The sequence below is a fragment of the Enhydra lutris genome, unplaced genomic scaffold, assembly GCF_002288905.1.
Source record: "Enhydra lutris kenyoni isolate GAN:26980312 unplaced genomic scaffold, ASM228890v2 scaffoldscaffold94, whole genome shotgun sequence".
In the NCBI taxonomy this organism is placed as follows: Eukaryota; Metazoa; Chordata; class Mammalia; order Carnivora; family Mustelidae; genus Enhydra; species Enhydra lutris.
The window spans coordinates 26,021-46,625 of NW_019154178.1; the positions used below are offsets into that span (position 1 = coordinate 26,021).

Below are 20,605 nucleotides of genomic sequence, written 5' to 3' on the forward strand. Positions count from 1 at the left end.
TGCACAACCCAGGAGAGGATGCATTGAGAGTCGGAAGTGGGGGGAACGATTCTGGGGGAAGAACAGTTGTTTTCAGTTGAGGAGAGCAGGCAGGCTTCCGGGCGAGGTGGCGTCTGAACCAAGCCACGAGGGGTCGGTAGGGCTGCCCCCTGTCGTGGGTGAAGGACACTCGGGTGAAAGCCCCGAAGACAAAGGCCTGGGGTGAGTGTGGCAGGTGGGCCCCGGAGACCCCAGGGGAGGGGGCGGGAGGGGACGGCCGGCGGGGCAGGGCCGTGCTTCCTGGGAGCTTTTTGTGCTGTGCTAAGCAGCTCAGCTTCCTGCCCCGGGCAAGGGAGGTCTGTAGTCAGGGAGGGACCCGTCTTGCCTAATGAGAAGCTACATAAAAATATTTTGTCTTCTAGGTTGTAAGTTCCTAAAGGCATGGCTGTAGAGACGCAGTCCTCCTGAGGCTCTCTCACTCAGACTGTAAGAGGGAGGTGTGATCGGAATCACCCTTAAGCAAGAACCAGGATGTCTGGGCCCAGTTCCTGCGAGGTCACCAAGCAGGCCCCGCTCTGGCCTCAGTTTCCTCCTCTGCCATACAAGGGGCTGGAGCACTTCCAACAACTCTCCTAGCCCCAACTCATACCCCACGAGTCTCAGAACCCCACGCCAACACCTCAGCCTCCAAGGAGGGCTTATCAGGGAGCCAGGCAGACATAGGAAGGCTCCATGGGCCTGGCTGGGCCACACACATGCGGAGCAGGGGGAGAGTGAGGGCCGCCCGGGGAGGTGCGGCTCACTGACTCAGGTAGGGCAGAGGGTTGGGGTGGAGAGGAAGTGAGCTCCCCAGCCAGCTTCCTCCCAAACCAGCTCCAGGCCCAGGGCTGGGCATTTCACAAAAAAGCCCAAGGAACTTTGTGGACATTTCCTGTCCCGCCCCAACCCCTTTCCTGGCACTGACAGTCCAACTCAGGGTTGCCACACTGCTCACCTGTGAAGCAATCTTCGCACGAGAGCTGAGGGTCTGGCCAGGGGCCGCCTATAAATGCTGGGCACACACAGTGCCGTCACATTCCTCTGTGTGGCTCTGTGACTTGGGTAAGTGAGCTCTCAGCTTCCCCCCCCAAACCCCGACTCCTTCCTCACCTCCCCGCCACGACAGGCCTCCTCCAAGGCCTCCTCCCTGAAGCCCTCCTGGATTGACCCACCTACTTGAAAATTCCCTCACCATTTCTTGGCTCCTATTCTGCCTGAGCCCCTTGTCCTCAAACACCCTGCTCTTTAGCCTTCTCCAGACACCTAAGCCCACCCCTCCCATGTGTGGGGCGTATCTTCTCTCAGTCCCATCGCAGCTTCTTTTCCTTCTGTCTCCCCTGCTGTTCCTACGTGCAGCCTGTGGGAGGTGTCCAGGGAGCTCAGCAGCCTTTTCTTCCGAACACCTGAGCGCCCACACATCCGCTCCTCAGACAGGGTGCGGGAATATAGGAAGATGGCGGACCAGATGTCCCAGCTGGAGTGCAGCATCGAGACTATCATCAACATCTTCCACCAGTACTCTGTGCGGCTGGGGCACCCAGACACGCTCAACCAGAAGGAACTGAAACAGCTCGTCAAAAAGGAGCTGCCCAACTTCCTCAAGGTAGGCAGAGGATCCTAGCAGGCCTGGGGCAGCCCGGGCAGTCTGGGCTGAGGCGGGGGGCACGAGGGTGCTCTCTGCAGGGCCACTCCTTCAGCCCAGCCTGCAGAGGCACCGGCTGCCCTGTCCCTAGAGTTGCTCCAAGTTAGAGAGCAGAGTGACTGGCAGCTATGCCGTGTGCAGGGCCCCGTCCCAGGTTGGAGTGCGTAGTGGCAAACAGGGACCCACGGTTGGGATACACAGCAAAGACGCTGGGCAACAAAGAGCGTAGATAAGGCCAATGCCCATCAGTGCCCCAAAGGGTGCAAAAGCGCACTGTGGGTGACTTGGGCTGGGTGGGGAGAGCCGACTCGGTGGGTTGGCAAGGAGGGCCCCTCCGAGGAGGTGACTTTTGGGCTAACGCTAAACTGAGGAGGGAAGCAACTGAGGACACCCCTTGGCAGAAGCGGGGAAGATGTTCACCCCCAGGGCGGTCTCAGTGCGAGGGCTGAGGGGCTCCGGAGTAGGAAACACACCACGTGTGGAAAAGCCCCCATGGGGCAGTGGTGTGCACAAAACACGCAGTAACATAATTAGTTTATTCCCCTGATCTGCAAATGACTAGGCAGCTCTGGGGGGTGGGGGGAAGGAGGAGAATTGGTTTCATCCAATCTTTCAGTTTTCTTTACAAGTTTGGGGACTTTGGGAAAACAGAGGCCTGGACTCAGAAGGGTGAGGTGTCTGAGTTCCAGTCTCGGCTCCATTCCTGGGGAAGGAGGCAGCCTTCCCGGAAGCCCCACACAGCTCAGGAGGCGATACAGCGGGAAGGCTGGCTGCTCCCCACAGGTGCAGACACGGGGAAGCAGGGCGCTTGGTCAGCACGGACAGGAGAGGGTCCAGCCAAGAGCTAGTGGGGGGAGGCTCTCCTCCGTGTGACTCCCACACCTGGCCTAGCACCCACCTCCCTTGTCCAGGAGGGGAAGCTGAGACCCTGCGGGGCCACCGCTCCAGAGTGAACAGGGAACAGGGCAACAGGGAAAAGTGCAGAAGAGAAGGCCGTATGGAGGGGCTGCTGGGGGGGGAAGGGCCTGGGGTCTGAGCTGGGCACCCACAGGGTCTGGGGAAGGGACTCGGCTGAGCTTCTCAGCCAGAGGGCGGGACCAACGGCAGCCTGGCCCCCCACCTCCCATCCTCCCCTCAGCAGACTTCGTCACACCCTTTGGGGTCAATGGACAATATCCACTGCTCTCTGGCCCCACACAGGATACAAAGCATCTTGTTCTCCTAGATGCTGCCCCCTATGTAGGTTGAAATGAATGTCACTAATGAGTAACCTAGAGAGAGAAGGGAGAGGCAGGAAAAGAGAAAGGAGCAGGACAGTCAGGTACACGGATTGGAACAAGGCTGGGCTCATGACCCCCTCCGGCTCCCAGGCCTTGTCAATCCGCAGGAACTAGTTCCCCTTTTCTGCGACGGCTTCCTCAAGGAGGGTACCCAAGTTCACCTATTAAGCTTGTTATAAAGACCAAATGAGGAGACATTTCTGTGCGTACTAACTACATGACCTCAAGCAAGTCTCTTGATCTCAGTTCTTCTGTAAAATGGAGAGAATCGGTGCCCAAGTTATATGCAGAATAAATCCACCAGTGTCACATGTTCCCCACCTGCTAGACCGTGGGCAACCGCCAATGGTCATTTTTAATTTTTTACCTTGGGCCTAGGAGGCAGGTTTCCCTATGCCTTTGCCTGGGGTCATTGGCTGAGCCCCCGTCCCCAGCACTGGCCAAACCACCAGCCTGACCGCCCTGTCCCCCCAACCCACAGAAGCAGAAGAAGAATGACAATGCCATAAACAAGATCTTGGAGGACCTGGACACAAACGGAGACAAGCAGCTGAACTTCGAGGAGTTCTCCATCCTAGTGGGCAAGCTGACAATGGCCTCCCATGAGGAGATGCACAAGAACGCCCCTGAAGGAGAAGGCCACAGCCACGGGCCAGGCTTTGGGCAGGGTGACCAGGGCCACTGCCATAGCCACAGTGGCCATGGCCACGGCCACAGCCACTAGCCAGGAGGCCAGGACACCCTGCCCCTGCCCAACGAGGGCCCCAGAGAGGCCCCACTGCCTTAGCTTGGGGGGCTGGGAAATGGGGAGCAAAATAAAGTCTTCCTCCAAGCCAGCACTGTGCGTCCTTCTTCCACCACTCCTCCCGACCTGTCCTTCCAGGGGCCTGGGTGGCACATGGCCCTGCCCCTTAACGGCTGAACCCCTTCATCTGCTAATGACAGAGTGAAAAGCCACAGCTAAACCCCTTGGACTCACTTCCTGACTGTTTCCTACTCCCACCTCAGGCCCCGCTACTCAGGTCCCTCCATCCAGCTCAGGACTTCCCTGTACTGACCATCATCTGGCTCTCATCCTCATAGAAGGCAAAAGGCGGATATCCCTTCCTCTCGACATGCAGGCCGCCCCGTCTGCCCTGACTTTCCTGCACCCAGGGCTGTCTACCATCTTCCACAGCCGTCTGCCGTCTCCTAAGAGACCTCACTCTTCTGGGACTTACCCCAGGGCTGTCTACCAACTTCCACAGCCGTCTGCCGTCTCCTAAGAGACCTCACTCTTCTGGGAGTTACCCCAGGGCTGTCTACCAACTTCCACAGCCGTCTGTCGTCTCCTAAGAGACCTCACTCTTCTGGGACTTACCCCAGGGCTGTCCACCAACTTCCACAGCCGTCTGTCGTCTCCTAAGAGACCTCACTCTTCTGGGACTTACCCACAGGTGCGCCTAGAGCAGTTGTGTCTAAGAAGGGAACTGGGTCGGCTGTGTTTGCCCGTCACCTGTGTCCTGGATCCACAGCACCATCCCCATGGACAGGCGCTGGGGCAGGTGCGGCAGGGATGAGAGCGGGCGAGTCTGACCCATACCCACCCGGTGCCCCAAGATGGAGAGAGAAGAGCCCAGCCTGCTGGTTGGAAGAAAGAGCTCCAGTCCTGTCCCTGCAGCCGTTAAGGCCAACCACTTCCACGAGGACATGTTACTTTAGGTCCAGAGCTCCCTGCACAAGTGGAGACAGTGAGACCGAGCGGGGAAGGGCCCAGTCCCAGGACATAAAGCGGTGGAGCTGCTCAAAGTCATGCAGAAGGAAGCCTGGGGGGCTCAGTCAGCGAGGCGTCCGTCTCCAGCCCAGGTCATGATCCCAGGGTGCTGGGTTCGATCCCCCAATCAGGCTCCCTGCTCAGCGGGGAGCCCGCTCCTCCCTCCACCCTTGCCCCTCCACCTGATCACGCTCTCTCTCTCTCTCTAGCGCTCTCTCTCTCTCTCTCTCTCTCTGTCAGAAAGAGAGCTCAAGTGGGCGGGACGGCGGGCAGAAGGAAAGGGAGAAGCAGTCCCAGGACCCTGGGATCATCACCTGAGCAGAAGGCAGACACTTAACCGACTGAGCCACCAGGCGCCCCAACAAATAAAATCTTTTAAAAACAAAATAGTGTGGAGACAAAAGGGCCTCGAATCCCATCTTCTCCATGGGCTGGCTGTCCTGGCTCTTTCCCCACCGCTGAGCAGGTCAGAAGGTCAGGTCAGAAGGAGGAGGTCAGGTTTCCACTGCCCCACACTGGCTGGCTGTAGCCGGTCACTGGGCTGTCTGCCGGCGGACCGTGCCAGCCTCTGCTCTAAGGGCCCGGGGCCTCTGCTATGGCTACAGGGATTTGGCCCCACTTGAGGGTATGGTATTTCTAGGAACTCCTCCAGGCTGTGTGAGCTTGGGGAGCAGAGTTTAGAAGCCCCAGGTCTCTTCCCTGCCTGACTTAGGATGCTGAGACTGGGGAGACTCATCTTCTGATCAACCTTCTCCCTGACCTTCACGACCAGGTAGGAGTCACCTTCTGGAGGCAGTTTGGGGAAAGAGAACCAGCTGGGGGACCTGGGGATACCCCAGGGTGGGGCAGGCACCTCCACCCCTCAGCACCCCCTCCCTTTCCCAGTGTCCCATGAGTATGTTGTGACCCTGCCTCCCCGCCAGACCGTGGTCTCCACGGGCCAGGCTGCGGCACGTGCGCACCTGGGCCTCATCCCCAGCAGGCGGCTGGTCCATGGAGGCTTCTCAACAAACAGTGACCCTGCAGGTGTTCTAGAATGTCCCACGTGCTCCTTTCCTGTGGGTGGTGTGCAGAAAAGAGGGAGGAGGCGGAGCGACCAAGACTGGTAGACGGAAGGCTTTTGGGTGTCACAAGTCTCGAACTGGAAGGGAGGGGGCAGCAAGGCGATGGGACTCCAAAGCCCCGCCCGGCTCTCTTCTGGCATCTCAGCCTTCGTCTGTTGCCCACTAGAAGCTTCCCTTTGAGAAAACGGATTTGTCTTGAAAACAGTCTGAAAATCATTGATTAAAACCCACCTGCCACCCCCTGCTTGACTGATGCTCCCAACGTCCCCAGCAGGTGGTGGCCTGAACTCCTCCAGGAAAGGGAGCTTCCTAATGTGGCGCTGGCACTGGGACGGTTCTGCATCACACCAAGCCAGAATCTGTCACCTTGTGCCTGCCGGCCCTCCACCCTGGTTCCCCCCACACATCCTTGGAGGCACAGGGAAAATCTAATCCCTTCCAGCCATGCAGCCACCCACCTTTTCAAAGTGTTTCTCCTTAAAAAAAAAAAAAAAAAAAGTGTTTCTCCTAAATAACACCCAGACTTTCTCCAGCCTCCACACCTTTGCACCCTGTGGTCTCCAGCAAGTCTCCTAGGGCCTCTGTCACTGCCGCCATGAAGCCTTCCCTGACCACCATCTTCTGCAAACATGTAGGGACTTACCCTCCAGGCCCATGGAACTCTCTGACTTCCACCACTGCACTCCTCATACAGACCTGGAAGCCCTTATCAAGTCTGATTATGGCCCCGAAGGCAGAATTGACAGCTCAACTGCCCCAGGTGCCACAATGAGACACTACAGATGAGCAAGTGGAAGTCGGGGGGTCCCGGGGACCCGGGGGGGGGCGCAGTTTGCTGAAGAGGGCAGAGCAGCTGCGGGGCAAGGTGGCAGGGGACAGAGCTTCGTAGATGCCAAGAGTTCCCCTTCTGCAATCTCTCTGTTAGCTCAGTCTGGGAGTAGGACGGAGTTCTAGGCTCCAGGGGAATGTCTGACAGTGAGCCCGCCACAGAGCCCTGAGGGATTGTAGGAGAGCTGGTGCAGCTGATTTAGCCCCTTCCATCCCAAAAAACTGGTTCTGTAAATAACCCTAAAAATTTATAGAACCACAGAAGACCCTGAAGCCAAAATCATCTAAAGAAAGAAGAACCAATCTCCAGGTATCCCAACCCCAGATTGTAGACTACACCACAAAGCTGCAGGAACCCGAACTGCATGGCCCTGACATAAAAATGGACACACAGATCAATGGAACAGACTACAGACCCCCAAAAAAACCCACGATCATATGGTCGATCAAGTCAACAGAGCAGGCAAGGGTATCCAGTGGGGAAAGGACAGTCTCTTCAACAGATGGTGCTGGGCCACTGTCCAGCACCACACACAGAAAGAAACTCAGAGTGGATTAGAGACCTCAGTGTGAGACCTTAAACCATCCAGTTCCTAAAACACGGGCAGTAAACTCTTAGACTTCAGCCTTTGCAATGTTTTCCTGCATAAATCTCCCCAGGCAAGAGAAACACAGGCAAAGAGAAACTACTGGAACCACATCAGACTAAGGGTTCCCGCAGTGATGGAAAAGATCAGCAAAAAAAGATTCAACCTCTGGAACGGGAGAAGATACTTGTAAATGGCGTATCTGATGCGGGATTTATGTCCAAAGCATATTAAATGACTCAAGCACCTCAACACCAAAAACAAATTTTAAAACAGGCCAAGTGCCTGAAGGGAAATTTTTCCAAAGAAGACACACAAATGTCCAACAGACACACGAAAACATGCTCAGCACCTCAGTGTCAGGGAAGCGCAAACCCAAACCACAGTGGGAGACGGCCTCACACCTGTCCGAACGGCTGCATTAAAACAGAGAAGCAGGGGCGCCTGGGTGGCTCAGTGGGTTGGGCCACTGCCTTCGACTCGGGTCATGATCTCAGGGTCCTGGGATCAAGCCCCGCATCGGGCCCTCTGCTCGGCAGGGAGCCTGCTTCCTCCTCTCTCTGCCTGCCTCTCTGCCTGCTTGTGATCTCTCTGTCAAATAAATAAATAAAATCTTTAAAAAAAAAAAAAACAGAGAAGCAGCAGCGAGTGTTAGTGAGGAGGTGGAGAAAAGGGACCCTCGTGCACTGCTGGGGATGTAACTGGGGCAGCCACTCTGGAAGACGGTGCGGAGGGTCCTCACAGTTAGAAACAGAATCACTGTGATTCTATTTCTAGGTATTTACCTGAAGAATACAGAAACACGAATCCCGAAGACATGTGCACCCTCCAGTTATCGCAACATTATTCACAGTAGACACGGCACAGAAACAACCCGAGTGTCCATCCGCAGACGAACAGATGAGGAAGGCGTGGTGTGTACGCACGACGGAATGTCACTCAGCCACCGGACGGGAGGAAATCGTCCCACCTGTGACAACATGGCTGGACCGAGAGGGTACCGTGCTCAGTGAGGTAAGTCAGACAGAAAAAGACAAGTACCATATGATTTCACATGTTCACAGAATCTAAAAAAACAAAACAAACAAACAAATAAAACCCAAAAAAGGCATAAAAGGACTCAAATACAGAGAATAAAGTTGTGGTTGCCGGGGCAGCGGGGGTTGGGGGTCGGGGTGTTGGGGGAACAGGTGAAGGAGAATAGGTAAATTTGACTATAACAGATTTCCAGCTGTGAGATAAGTAAGTCACAGGGATAAAATGTGTGGAACAGGGAACATAGGCTACGGTAACAGTGTCGTGCAGTGACTCTGCTGACGACATGTGCCGGCTTGTGTCGTGCGCCCTGACCCGGCATCGCCCGTCAGCCATACTCCAACTAAACATTAAGAGTAGAAAAGCCAGTCCTGTTGGGTAGAGAGGAGCTGGCTTCCTTCCTCAGGATGAGGGCTCAGATTCCCGCCCGACGTGAGAGTCATCCCCCTATGATTAAGGAGTCCTCCGGGAAAGAGGAACTTCTGGGGTTTCCCCTCTGCACAATGGCCAAAGAGCAGAGCCCAACATGAACGCCCATCCCCGGTTCCTGTAAGGAGGGGCCGCCCCTTCGCAGCAGAGCGTGAACTTCTGGATGACTTTCCGGGAGGGACAAGGAAGGGAGAGTGGCGGCCCGGCCCTTCACAGCGCTCTGAATGTGCTCTGGGGGACATGGGATGCTCTAGGACTGGGCAAAGAGGAGAGTTCTCTCATCATTCACTCGTTTGTCCGTTCATTCCTTCACTTGACACACACTGATGGGTGGGTGACAAGGCCTCACCTGCAGGCCTCCTCAAATGATTTTCATACGGACAATGCAAGGTTGGAGAGCTTAAAGTTCGGTGGGACTTTGAGGTAGGAACGTGACCCTTGAGCAGAGGCTGGAGGCAAATATAGACCCCCTTCAAGCCTTGTGCGCCTCCTGGGATAAAAAAGCAGGTGCTCAGATGAGGCCTAGAAGTGGGCAGGTGTGGGGTCTGATCGGAAACGGGGAGCCCTGGGGGTGGGAGAGAAGTGGGAGGGGTCGAGGGGGCCATCCCGTGTCTAGGCCTGCAGCCTGCTCTCTCCACGGCAGAACGGAGGGCAGGAGCAGTGTGGGTTTTAGGGAAGGATGTGATTTAACCATACTTCTATTTTAAAGTCTCTCTGTCTGTGGTTTATGGGATGGATTTGGGGTGGGAACGAGATGACAGGCCCGGGCCGGTGAGGAGGCTGCCAGACAGTCCAGGGGGAGCTGAGCGAGCCCAAGATGGCCCTTCTCAAAGAAGTGTCCAGCCAGGATCTCAGCCAGGCAGGCCGGCCCCCCACACTCTGCAGGGTAGAGAGGGTAATTCTGCGCTATTTCCCAAGACCGCGACAGGAAGAAAGGCCTCCACTTTCACCAGGCTGGTGAGGCAAGTTTACACAACCCTGACACAAACCCTCCTCTGAGGAAAACTCCAGAATCCAGCCTCCACACCCATGCCCTCCCGAAGTTACCGTAGAAAATCCTGTGTCACAGATTTTGACATTCCAATTACCAAAGCGACAGCAGAGCTGAAACAGAAGGTTGCCCAAGTCCTCTTGCCTCCTGGGGCTCAGGCCAGAGACTGTCCTCCATCCACCCCAGGGCTCCAGGTGGCTCCACAGGGCCCCAAACCCAGCCTGACTGGGCCCCACACCCTGCCTCAAAGATCCCCTCACACACACGAGACAGAGAACGTGAGCACCTGGGAGGGCCAGCTGGCCTGTTCCTCGGAGCACCCCCAGTTTTCCCATTTTCACCCATGCACCCAGAATCATCATGTGCGGGTCAGAGACGGGCAGCTGTTGCCGAGTCCCAAGGGAGCAGCCTGGGCCCAGTTCCAGTCCACCCCTCCTCTCCTCCTCCCGCCTCCCCAACCCCTTCTCCAGGCCGCACACGCCTCCCTCCATCAGTCTACATTCTCACTCCGAGTCTTCTCCTCTCATCCCGCTTTCCGCCCTCCTGGTCTCGGGGCTGAGACCAAGGAGCCAAGTGCTGAATGCCAAGGAGCTCGGGTCGTTCCAGGAAGGGCAATGCCTTTGAGAAGTAACTCGGGGTCCGATCTAGCCCGGCATGACCCCTCCAAAGCAGAGCATGGGCTACCTCGACAGCACCTAGAGAAATCATGAGGGAAAGAGTAAGGCCTGCAGCCCTTGGGCCTGGAAAAGAGAAGCAAGGGAGGTCATGACAACTGCCTTCAAATATTGCTGAGGTCGGATAGAGGGGAGTCCCCCCCCATGGCCAGCACCCTCTGTGCCGGGCCCACCCTCCCCACAGCCGCCAGGAGCGTCTCACTGCTTTCTGGACTAGGCGCTCTGTTAGAAAACACCAAGTTGGTCCCACAACACCAACACCGCTCGGTCACACACGGATCCAGCGGCTGGACGTTGAGGAGCAGCAGCATGAGGACATCACCGTCACTGCTCGCTTGAGTCTACGTCTAGAGGACAGTCAGACAGTAAGCAAACTAAGGAATGAAGAACGGGTGGTTTCAGAGGTGACGAGCTCCACAAAGAAAATCAGAGGGAGATGGGATGAAGTGTTGGGCACAGAAGCAGCCAGGGCCTCCCCAGGGAAGCAGTAAGGGAAACGAGGCCCGAGAGTCAGGCTTGGAGAACTTCTGATGGGCTTTAATCAGCTAAGTGGCACAGTGGCCTTGGTCTGGAGGCTGTTGGGCTGCTGTGCGGAGGAGGGTTGGAGTGCAGAGTGGAAGTGTGGGGAGTGGCTAGGAGGCTGTGGCACTGAGCCTGGGTCTTCAGATCAAACATGGCGTTAGGTCCCTGCCCTCCAGGAGCCCTCAGCCTAATGGGGCAACAAACACCCAAGTAGATATTTTCAATATAATGGTGTGGACCAAAGAAAGGCCAAGACGGAGGATAACCACAGGCGTCCTGGGGAGCTCGGAGGACCCACCTTCTGCCTGTGTCTTTGGCATGGGTGGAGGCGGAGAGAGAAAGAAGGCGAGGGTAAGCACCTGCAGATTAATGCCAAGGTGAGTTTTGAAAGGGCAAGAGTTGAGCTACTGTGTGCCCAAGGCTGTGTTACCTAATCAGAGAAATCAGAGAAGCATAGTCGAGTTCACTTCCTTTTGACTTAGATGACTTTTTATATTGGCCAAGCTAAAACGTTGAGTCCTAGTCATTTTTGCCCTGGGCTCCCGGTAGCCACCTCCTTGAGTGCACATCCTTTCCTGATTTCCAAAGTCCTGACACGCATGTTGGCTTGGCCTGGCTTGGCTTACAGTGGGCCAGAAGCCCTCCCGAGATGTCTTTCTGAAGGGCTAGGTGTTGCAGCAAGACGATGGAATTGCTGTCGCCTACTGAATAATGCGCCGCTGCTCACAGCGCTACCCCAGTGGGCAGGCGGCCCTGCGTTCCAGGAATCTACTGTGGATGGGAGAGTGGAAGCGTGCAAGGGATGTGAGGGGGTGAGCTCCCCGGTGGATGCAACGACTGGGTTGGGCCTTGGTGGGCAAGCATAGGATCTAGATCCCAGTGATCTGGTGCCTAAAACAGGGTAGATGCCTTAAAGAGACAAGAGGCCACTTCAGGAAAAGAGGACAACAGCACAGCAGGTGCAGAATCCAAAAACTCCAAAAGTTCACAAGGAAACTAGAGAACATTCCAGAATGGCCACTTCTGAGTGGTTCTGAGACCAGAACTGAGAGTGGAGGGCAGGAGGTTGATGACAAGATGCTACAGAGAACAGGCCCAGTCTCTGTGGTCCCGTGGTTCAGGCCTGTGGTCCCTGGATCCGGCTGCTTGATTCACGATGCCTGCCGTCATCTGGGGACAAGTCTCTGCAGTTTTGTCTGGTCCAAACAGCACTTTCCAGGTAGAAAGACTGAGGTTCAGACAAGGGAGACCACTTGCTCAAACTCACAGAGCCAAGAAGCAGTGGCTCTGGGAGTCCAACCAGGCACATTGGAAACCAGGCTGGGGGCCTTCCCTTGCCCTCAGGTACCTCTGGCTGATGAACTTTTACCAACTTTGGGGGCCTTAACGTTTCTCTACATAGGATGTAAGTTCAATCAGTGGTTCAGTTGGCTCTTTTGAAACTAAATCATGGCTGGTGAACGTTTTCAGAACAGCAAATACGGTGGGTTTGTTCCCAGTGGTTTGTTGTTGTTTTCCAGCACATTCCGACAGGACTCCGTGTCTCAGAACTGGTCACAGACCTGTGAGAGCTCTGGTCTGGGCAACAGCAGCCTGGTCCTGGTCCAACCATTTCAAGATCTTTAGGGAAAGACAGAACTCAGCTGCCCTTGGTTCCCTGTCCAGCCCCGGTCAACTTTATCCAACTCTATCCTAAAATTACCCTCATCTTTGCTTGGGTTTAAAATACCCTTCACGGGGCGCCTGGGTGGCTCAGTGGGTTAAGCCTCTGCCTTCGGCTCAGGTCATGATCCCAGGGTGCTGGGATCGAGCCCCGCATCGGGCTCTCTGCTCAGCGGGGAGCCTGCTTCCTCCTCTCTCTCTGCCTGCCTCTCTGCCTGCTTGTGATCTCTCTCTCTATCCAATAAATAAATAAAATCTTTAAAAAAAATAAAATAAAATACCCTTCACTGTTGGGGTTGCAGCAGCGAGCAGCTGACCAGTGACAGCCATGACTTCCTACACAAGTCAGTGTCTTGCTGTGACCGCTGCTGGCTGTTGAGGGCTTGCGTGGTTATCAGGAGATGTGCTGAGTGCTTCCCCTGTTCTGTTAGGTTATCTGGTCCTCACACCAACTCTGGAAGAGAGGGACCATGGTTATCCTCACTTTACTGATGGAAAACTGGGACTTGGAGATTTTGAATGACTCATTCAAGGTCTCATGGTAAGTAAGTGGTAAAACTAACCCCAACCCTCATACTCTTGACCGCTACCCTTTCATGTCCAAGAACACACTTCCTTCCAATGCTTCTAGATCCCACTCAAAGCTCTCCTCCCTCCCATCAAAACATCTGGAATGTTAAATCTGGGTGACACCTGAGTGTTCACCTAGTCTAAAATCTTCAAAATGAATTTCTTTAATTCCTTTGGATTTTTCAGAAATGAAGAGAACAGAAGTCCAGAGAGGCAAAGTGCTTCACCTAGTGGGGTCACCCAGCAAGTGAGGGCTTTCCTGACTCTTTCCCTATCATCATCTAGGCTGGGGCCATTCCAAGATCCCCTTCTCTGGGTTCTAAATTCCTTCCTCTTCTGCCAATCCAACTTCACCCCATCTCAGCCTACCATACTTTCCTCCTGCCTCAGCTTTACCTCAGATCCACATCCCACAGATGTGGTGGGCAGCCCAGCAAACCTCCAACCCCAGGCCTCAGTGGTCAGGACTGGTCACTTCCTGGATTCCGTGCTCAATCCCAGCTTCCCTCAGCAAAGAATAAACAGAGAGACAGACCCACCCCTTCCCCAATATAAAGCTCCCCTTCTTAGCGGTCATTCCTGGGCTCCAGAAAATTACCTAATCTTTCTCAAATGCTGTCACAAACTCTGCCCTCTGTCCTGTCCCTCCTGCTGCAGACAAGCCAGAGGGAGCAGCCACGGGAGGGTCGCCCAGAGCCCCGGGCTGGGTCCTGGGGCTGCTTCTGTGGCGTCCCAGGCTGCTCAGCTGCTGGCATGAAAAGTCAGAGACTGGGGGCTTTAACAGTACACACGTACTTCTCACGATTCTCGGGACTGGAAGTGTGAGAGCAGGGTGTCAGAGTGGTCAGGTCGTGGTGAGGCCTGTCCTCCTGCCTTGAACACAGCACCTTCTGCTGTGTACGCTCCTGGAGAGAAGGCCAACTCTCACTCTCTCTGTGTGAGTCTTCTTCTTATAAGGGCACTAATCTCATTGGGAGGGCCCCAGCCTCATGACCTGATCTAACCCTAACCTCTGGGAGGCCCTACCTCCAAGCACCAGCACGTTTGCCCATAACATTTCAGTGCTCTGACACCAGCTGCACGGAGTGTGACTTCAAAGGGACACCAACCTTCTGCAGACTGAACTCAGCCCCAGAAGGGGCTGAAGACAGGGATGCCCCCAGGGACTTCTACTGACTCAGATGAATGCACTTCTCACCAGGACGCATTGACCCTGTCCTTCAGGGACACGATTGCTGCCCTCAGGGTCCATCCTCCTTCCTCTACTCTCTCTGGTAGGACGGAATCCTACCAACAGCCACCCTGATGTCCGTATGTTCATTCGTGTAAGACAGGTTCACGAAACCCCGCCATATGCCAGGCACAGTGAAACAGCACCTGCCCCATGGAGGAGACTGACGTTACGCAATTCCATGAGGGAGGCTGAGTGACAGCAGGAGAGAATACAGAAGGAGAGCTGCACCGCTCTAGGGCATTGAACAAAGAACCTGGCCCAGACCTCAGGAAGGAGGAAGGCTGGCCAGTGAAGGGCTCCCTCACCAGGCCCCATGCTGGGTGGAGCTAACCCCCTTCTCCCTGCTCTCACGTCCCTTGTCGCTCCCAACGCCTTCCTGCCCCCCACCCACACCCTTGAAAGAATCAAAGAAATTCACGGAAATTCTGCATCATTTTCCCCCTTTCAAAGTTCTACCCCAAATTTCATGTCCAGGGGTCTACTCCTCCAGGATACCTAACTGACCCCAACACCCAAGCCCAGGCCACTCTCCTGTTCACTATGCCCCCCTCTGTTTCCTTCTGCCAAAACAAATACAACAATGTGTGGGGATTTCTGCTGCTTGGATTTTCAGCTGGCAAGGACTTTGTCTCTGCATCCACAACATCCAGCCCCGTCTCAGGGATACATCTTCAGAGTTACCCTTGATTTCTCATTGCCACCTTCAAATGTATGCAGAGCCTGAGTATGCTTTAACACCAGCACTCCCGCCCCCCTAGTCTGGCCCCCTCATCCCTCAAATGGGCTGGGGTTGCGTTTCCAGGGTGATCGCCATGAGCTACACGTGATGGCTGGCCTCATGAACGGTGACTGTCAGCATGAGGCATGCTGGATTTCAGAGTCTTAGAAAAAAGGGAAAGAATGCAAAATATTTCAATAATAACGTCTATATTTTGGGGGTGCCTGGGTGGCTCAGTCGGTTAAGCGTCTGACTCTTAATCTCAGCTCAGGTCGAGATCTCTGGGTCGTGAGATCGAGCCCTGCATTGGGCTCTGAACTGAGCAGGGGCAGGGGGACGGGTCTGCTTGAGATTCTCTCCCTCTGTCCCTTCCTCTGCCTCTCCCCTTCCCCCTTTAGCTTACTTCATACCACTTATCACTGTCTACCCCATATCATAGGATGTGCTTTTATTTGTCTATTTGTTTGTCTGTCTGTCTGTCTGCTTGTTTGTTTGCTCTCCTCCCCAGTAGAACACAAGCCCCAGGTGGACAGGGTTTTGTCTTCGATCTCTGACTATCACAGACGTTCAGGGAATATTTGTTGAACAAATGAATGAAGGAGCCAAACAGTGGACGTTTAATAGCTGGTGAATAAACGAACAAACAGACAGGGCTTCCCAAGGCTCTAAACGAGGTCTGTCAGACTCTCAGGGGTGAGATGTCCTCCAGTTCGGAGACCGTGGACATGGAAATAAAGAAAGTGCCCACTACTGAGAACTTTTCGAGAATACGTTTATTAACTCTCCCTTTCCACGTGCAGGGCTGGGCTGCAATGACTACAAGGAATGGTTTTCTTGGGGACTCTGCCAGAGAAAAGCCCCTGAGAGCTTCCTATTCCTTGTGGATATCCTCGTGGGCAGTGATGAGCACACGGGCCAGGAGGGATACGAATTCGGGGAAGCTGAGCTCTCCATCTTTATCAGTGTCCAGCTCTTTGAATGTCTGGTCGATGGCAGCTTGATCTTTGGTGTTCTGGAAGGGGCATGAGAGACAGTGAGCTCAGACTCTTCCTCCCCTTTCTCCAGGCCTCTCGCCCCTCAGAGCTGGGCTCAGGGAGGCCCAGGGACAATTAACTCATTCGCCAAAACTGCGCTGGAGAACCCAACATGACAAAACAGAGACCGGAGGGACGCAGCTGTCATGAGCTAACCCTTGAGCCACACGGGTCTCGGCCAGGGCGGTCCCTGCAGCTCACCAGTCCCCCCAGGTGAGTGAGCGGTCCCAGAGGGAGAGGTGAAGAGAGCCTGAGGTGACAGAGTGAGTTCTGGAGAGAAGGAGGAGCGCCTGCACGCGCGCACACACACACACACACACACACACACACACACACACACACACCATCCCACAGCTCAGGAGAGCGCCCTCAGGCCAACCCCAGCCCAGCCCTTCAGCGAGTGAGTTTGGGTGTGAGGGATGTCACCTACCTTGAGGGCATTTGGAAGTTCTCTTGTGATCAGCTGCTTCATCTCACCCTTGGAAAGCTTGTCAGGGTGCTCCCTCCGGACTGAGTACTGGTGGAACACATTGATGATCCCCTCCATGTGGTCCTCCAGCTTAGTCATCTTCTCAACCTTCAGAAGACACGGGAGGTCCAGGGCAGGTCCAATCTCACCCGCCCCCAGTCCCCTCTCTCCTCTCATTCTGGTTCAGACAAGGGATGACTCCCCCGCCTCTGCTTGGTGTTCTCTCTGCACTGTTTGATCTGCGGTGAATTTTTCATTTGTAGTTAGACTTCAGTTTAAAGTCTAAAAGAATCAGCCCCTGTGGCCACAGTGTTCCGTGTCCCCCTGTCTCCTAGGGAGTGTCACTCGGGGTGCTGTTCACTCAAGCACACGCAGGAAGGGTTTGGGGGCTGGCCAGGCTCTTCCCTTTCCCCAGGTGATGGCACTTCGGCCCCAGGTCTCCTGCAGACATTTACCAGCCTCTTCTACCTTCACAACCCCAGGTCCTGAGCCTGGGTCTACCTAGTGCACCAAGGACTGGTCTCCTTGAGGCCAAAATGCAGTCAGTCTGGAGGCGCTCTGGCAAGCAGAACGTTATGGCTTCCAACAGCCTGCGGTCGCCACCTGCAGTCACCGCCCTATGAAGCCCCCATAGCCAGGGACAGGACACTTACCTTCAGCGTGCTGGAGAGCAACAGTGCAACAAGAAGTCGGTGCTGGTGAGGAGGACGGAGCCTGGAGGCTTTTATAAGGCACTGCAGGCTTCACCTTCAACATCGAGTGAAGAAATCTCTCTGATTCATCTTGAGGCAATTGCTAGACAATGCTTTGTTGCTCAACAGAAACTCCAAACCTGTGGCTTTGACTGGAACATGAGCCCTCCAGATGGCTCCCGTGGCACACGCCACCCACCCCTGCTCAGCCTGACACACACCCCGGATCTCACCACCCCGCCCAAGGGGCCCTCAGCTCTGGGACGGGACCCCGCCTTCAGGTTTACCTCTGTCCCCTGAGTTAAACTGTGGCCCTTTACTGGGAAACCCTAGTAACGGGAACCCTAGGAACAGGCTTTGCTGTCTGGATGGCACATACCGGGAAAGGGAAGGACTGGGGAGAGGCGTTTGCTGAGTGTCTATTACAACAAAAACAATAATGATAATAAAAACCATCAAAGTGGACGTGCACTCCCCGGAACAGGGAAGGGGCACTCAGTTAGTAATAAGGTATCAAGAAAGGTTCATCAATGTAACAAATGTATCATATGAATACGAGATGTTAATCATGGGGAGACCGACTGTTTAAGGTATTTAGGAACTGTCTACAGTGTCTTATCCACTTTTCCATAAATCAAAAACTGTTCTAAAAAACTTAAGTCTCTGTGTTTTGAAAAGTGAGTCCATGTTGGGCTCTCCAGACACTGCTTCATACAAACCCTCTCTTGATCCTCCAAACAGGGCTGTGGGATGAGTGCCCATTACGCAGATGAAGAAAATGAGTTTGGAGGAGTAAGGTATCAGACCTAAATTTGTCTGCTTTCAAAACATTTGTCATTGATGTCGTTTTTTCCCTAAATCAGAATAGGGTTTGTTTGGAGTTTATTTTTGTTATGTTTTGTTTGGGGGTTTTTTGGTTATCAAAATATAAAACATGCTCATACTTTTTGTAAAAAATATAATATGGGGCAGATTTAGACACTCTTATATAAGACTCTGATTTTCCTTCCAGTTTTTTGCCTAATACAGTCAAGTCTTAACTAGCTTTTTCAAGAATTCTTTCCTCCACGTACCCCCACACCCCAATCACTGTGTGGGGAGTGCCGTACTTGACTCAGACACAGAGAGCACAAATTCTGGGGCTGCCTTCCTGAAATTCGGAACAAAGTGGGTGCCGACACCTTCCTCAATAATAACACAGGGGGTTTACCACCAATGGGCTGGGGCTGGGAGGGGGGGCTGAAGGGTCCAGAGGGGTGGGGGGGGTTGCCAAGGGCCAGTCAGCCCAAGATTAGAGACCCAGATCCCACTCTGGGATGGGCTGCTTTGGTGGCCACAGTGGGCAGCTGTGGAAGGGTATTGGGGAATAGCTCTGACATCTGTGAATAGCCCTTGACATCTGTGAACCTGTTTCCTCATTTGTGTGGTCATCTTGCTGTCCCTTAGTTCTCAGAGTTGTTATGAGGCTGAATTGGGAGAATATGTAAGAATGTGCTTGAAAAGAGTAAAAAGTGATCTTTACACTTGTTTTCCCTACTACCTTACCTCCTTGACTTGGATGTGGATCACTCTGGGCAGCCCAGCCTTCTGGGGGCCTGGCCACTGGCCACTGGGGCTTCTGGAAAGGGAAAGAGACCTGACTGCAACCATGGTAGAAGAGCCTACACCCCAGCCTCCCATCCAAGGAAGACCCCTCACCCACCCAAGCAGGGGCCCCTGATCCGTGCCACCAGCAAAGTCTCAGGGAAAACAAGGGAGTCAACACATAGCCAGCACCTGACACATTTCTTCCTCCCCGCTCCCGCCAACCCAACCCTAAGGGAAAGGTAGGAGTAGCCCCAAGGAGAAAGACCAAGCTTCTGGGATGTTTCCTCTGGCTCCATGGTGTCCCACTGCTGGCCTCAGTTCCAGGGGCCCCCAGGGCTGTGCCTGAGACTGACGGCCTCCTGGCCACCACCTGGGCTGGTCCTGTGTCCCCCACGCGACCGGAAGTCCTCCAGGCCAGGGCTGGGCAGGAAGGCTGATGCTCAGGGCAGCCGAGGAGAATGGAAAACATGGAAACTGTTCTATTCAGAGTTGGCCGTGGATAGTCCTGTCCTGCTGGAGATGCATCATCAACATCTGTCCAGACCCACAGAGTGAGTCCCAAGGGAGCCCCACCCGACGGGCACGGTAGTCAACGGCTCCCTGCTGGCTCATGGACGGTGGCAAACGGACCACACTAATGCAGGATGTCAGTACCGAGGAACTGGGATGTACAGGGACCCTCTACACTGTCTGCTCACTTTGTCCATAAACATAAAACTTCCCCTTAAAAGTAGAGTCTATTCATTTAAAAAAATACATCTAGAGTCACTTACGTACAAAGAGTAATAACATACGACACGATAAAAAATTAGCTTTTCAAAGAAACATTGAGCCAGACTGACACTTTTGCAACTCCCTTGTGAAGTTAGTCCAAGTGCTTTGGCAGTGTTGGAAAACCTTGCACAAGGCAAGAAAACTTTAGCTACTCATAAAAACATGAATTCAAACCCTTTAACCTCAATTTGGAATCCGTAGGTGCTCTGATGGGGACACCCTGTAAAAGCCCATCACAACAATTTCAAATTCGTGTAATGTAAAGAGATGATGAGTTGGGCTGGGAAATCTGAGGAAAGGGTACATGGGAGTTTCCTGTAAAATACTTGCAATTTTTCTGTAAGCCTGGAATTATCAAATTAAATTACATCAAATTGAAATTACATCAAAATTTAGAATTACCCTTATTAGTTTCAGGAGCATGACCAAAAAGAGTCTAGTATCCCCATGTAAAACACCTTTTTATCATTAAAATTTTTGCAACGGCTAAAAAAATAAATACCCAAGAAAATACCCATGACAGCCCAAATGACTCCTTTAGTCACACTCAAGAAGAAGTGGGAAGAGGCTGACCCAGACCCGAAGGTGGAGCCGGGCGACCTGAAGGGTCAGGATGGCAGCCGTCAAGCCGGGTTTAGGGCCCAAGTCAGCCCGAGCCTGACTCTGAGGAGACACAGTAAATGGGAGTGTCCTGCCCTCGCAAGCAAGGCACTCCCCGCATAGCTATCTTCTCTAACAGGGAAACGAACTCCCACGCAAGCAGGGAGAGGGGGAAAAAAGTGCCATTGCTGCTATAAACATTGGGGTACAGATGGCCCTTCTTTTCACTCCATCTGTATCTTTGGGGTAAATACCCAGTAGTGCAATTGCAGGGTCATAGGGAAGCTCTATTTTTAATTTCTTCAGTGAGGAATATCCACACTGTTCTCCAAAGTGGCTGCACCAACTTGCATTCCCACCAACAGTGGAAGAGGGTTCCCCTTTCTCCACATCCTCTCCAACACATGTTGTTTCCTGTCTTGCTAATTTTTTCCATTCTAAC

At 53.9% G+C, this 20,605-nt stretch overlaps 2 protein-coding genes across 3 annotated transcripts; one reads left to right on the forward strand and one right to left on the reverse strand.

Moving 5' to 3' along the window:
• Nucleotides 1–593: 593 nt before the first annotated feature.
• Nucleotides 594–3,772, forward strand: LOC111139012 (protein S100-A9-like). Of its 2 annotated transcripts, none has more exons than XM_022491093.1 (3): nucleotides 594–1,080; nucleotides 1,449–1,621; nucleotides 3,422–3,772. In XM_022491093.1, the coding sequence occupies exons 2-3, from the start codon at nucleotides 1,472–1,474 to the stop codon at nucleotides 3,662–3,664; spliced, it is 393 nt and encodes a 130-aa protein (XP_022346801.1). In that variant the 5' UTR covers nucleotides 594–1,080; nucleotides 1,449–1,471; the 3' UTR covers nucleotides 3,665–3,772. The 2 variants fall into 2 exon arrangements, with proteins under 2 accessions (XP_022346801.1, XP_022346802.1); XM_022491094.1 differs by having other exon boundaries at nucleotides 1,453–1,621; nucleotides 3,422–3,678.
• Nucleotides 3,773–15,878: 12,106 nt separating this feature from the next.
• LOC111138793 (S100 calcium binding protein A12) lies at nucleotides 15,879–16,609 on the reverse strand. Its single transcript, XM_022490690.1, has 2 exons — nucleotides 16,472–16,609; nucleotides 15,879–16,019 (listed from the first exon to the last, which is right to left on the reverse strand). The coding sequence occupies exons 1-2, from the start codon at nucleotides 16,607–16,609 to the stop codon at nucleotides 15,879–15,881; spliced, it is 279 nt and encodes a 92-aa protein (XP_022346398.1).
• Nucleotides 16,610–20,605: the final 3,996 nt, after the last annotated feature.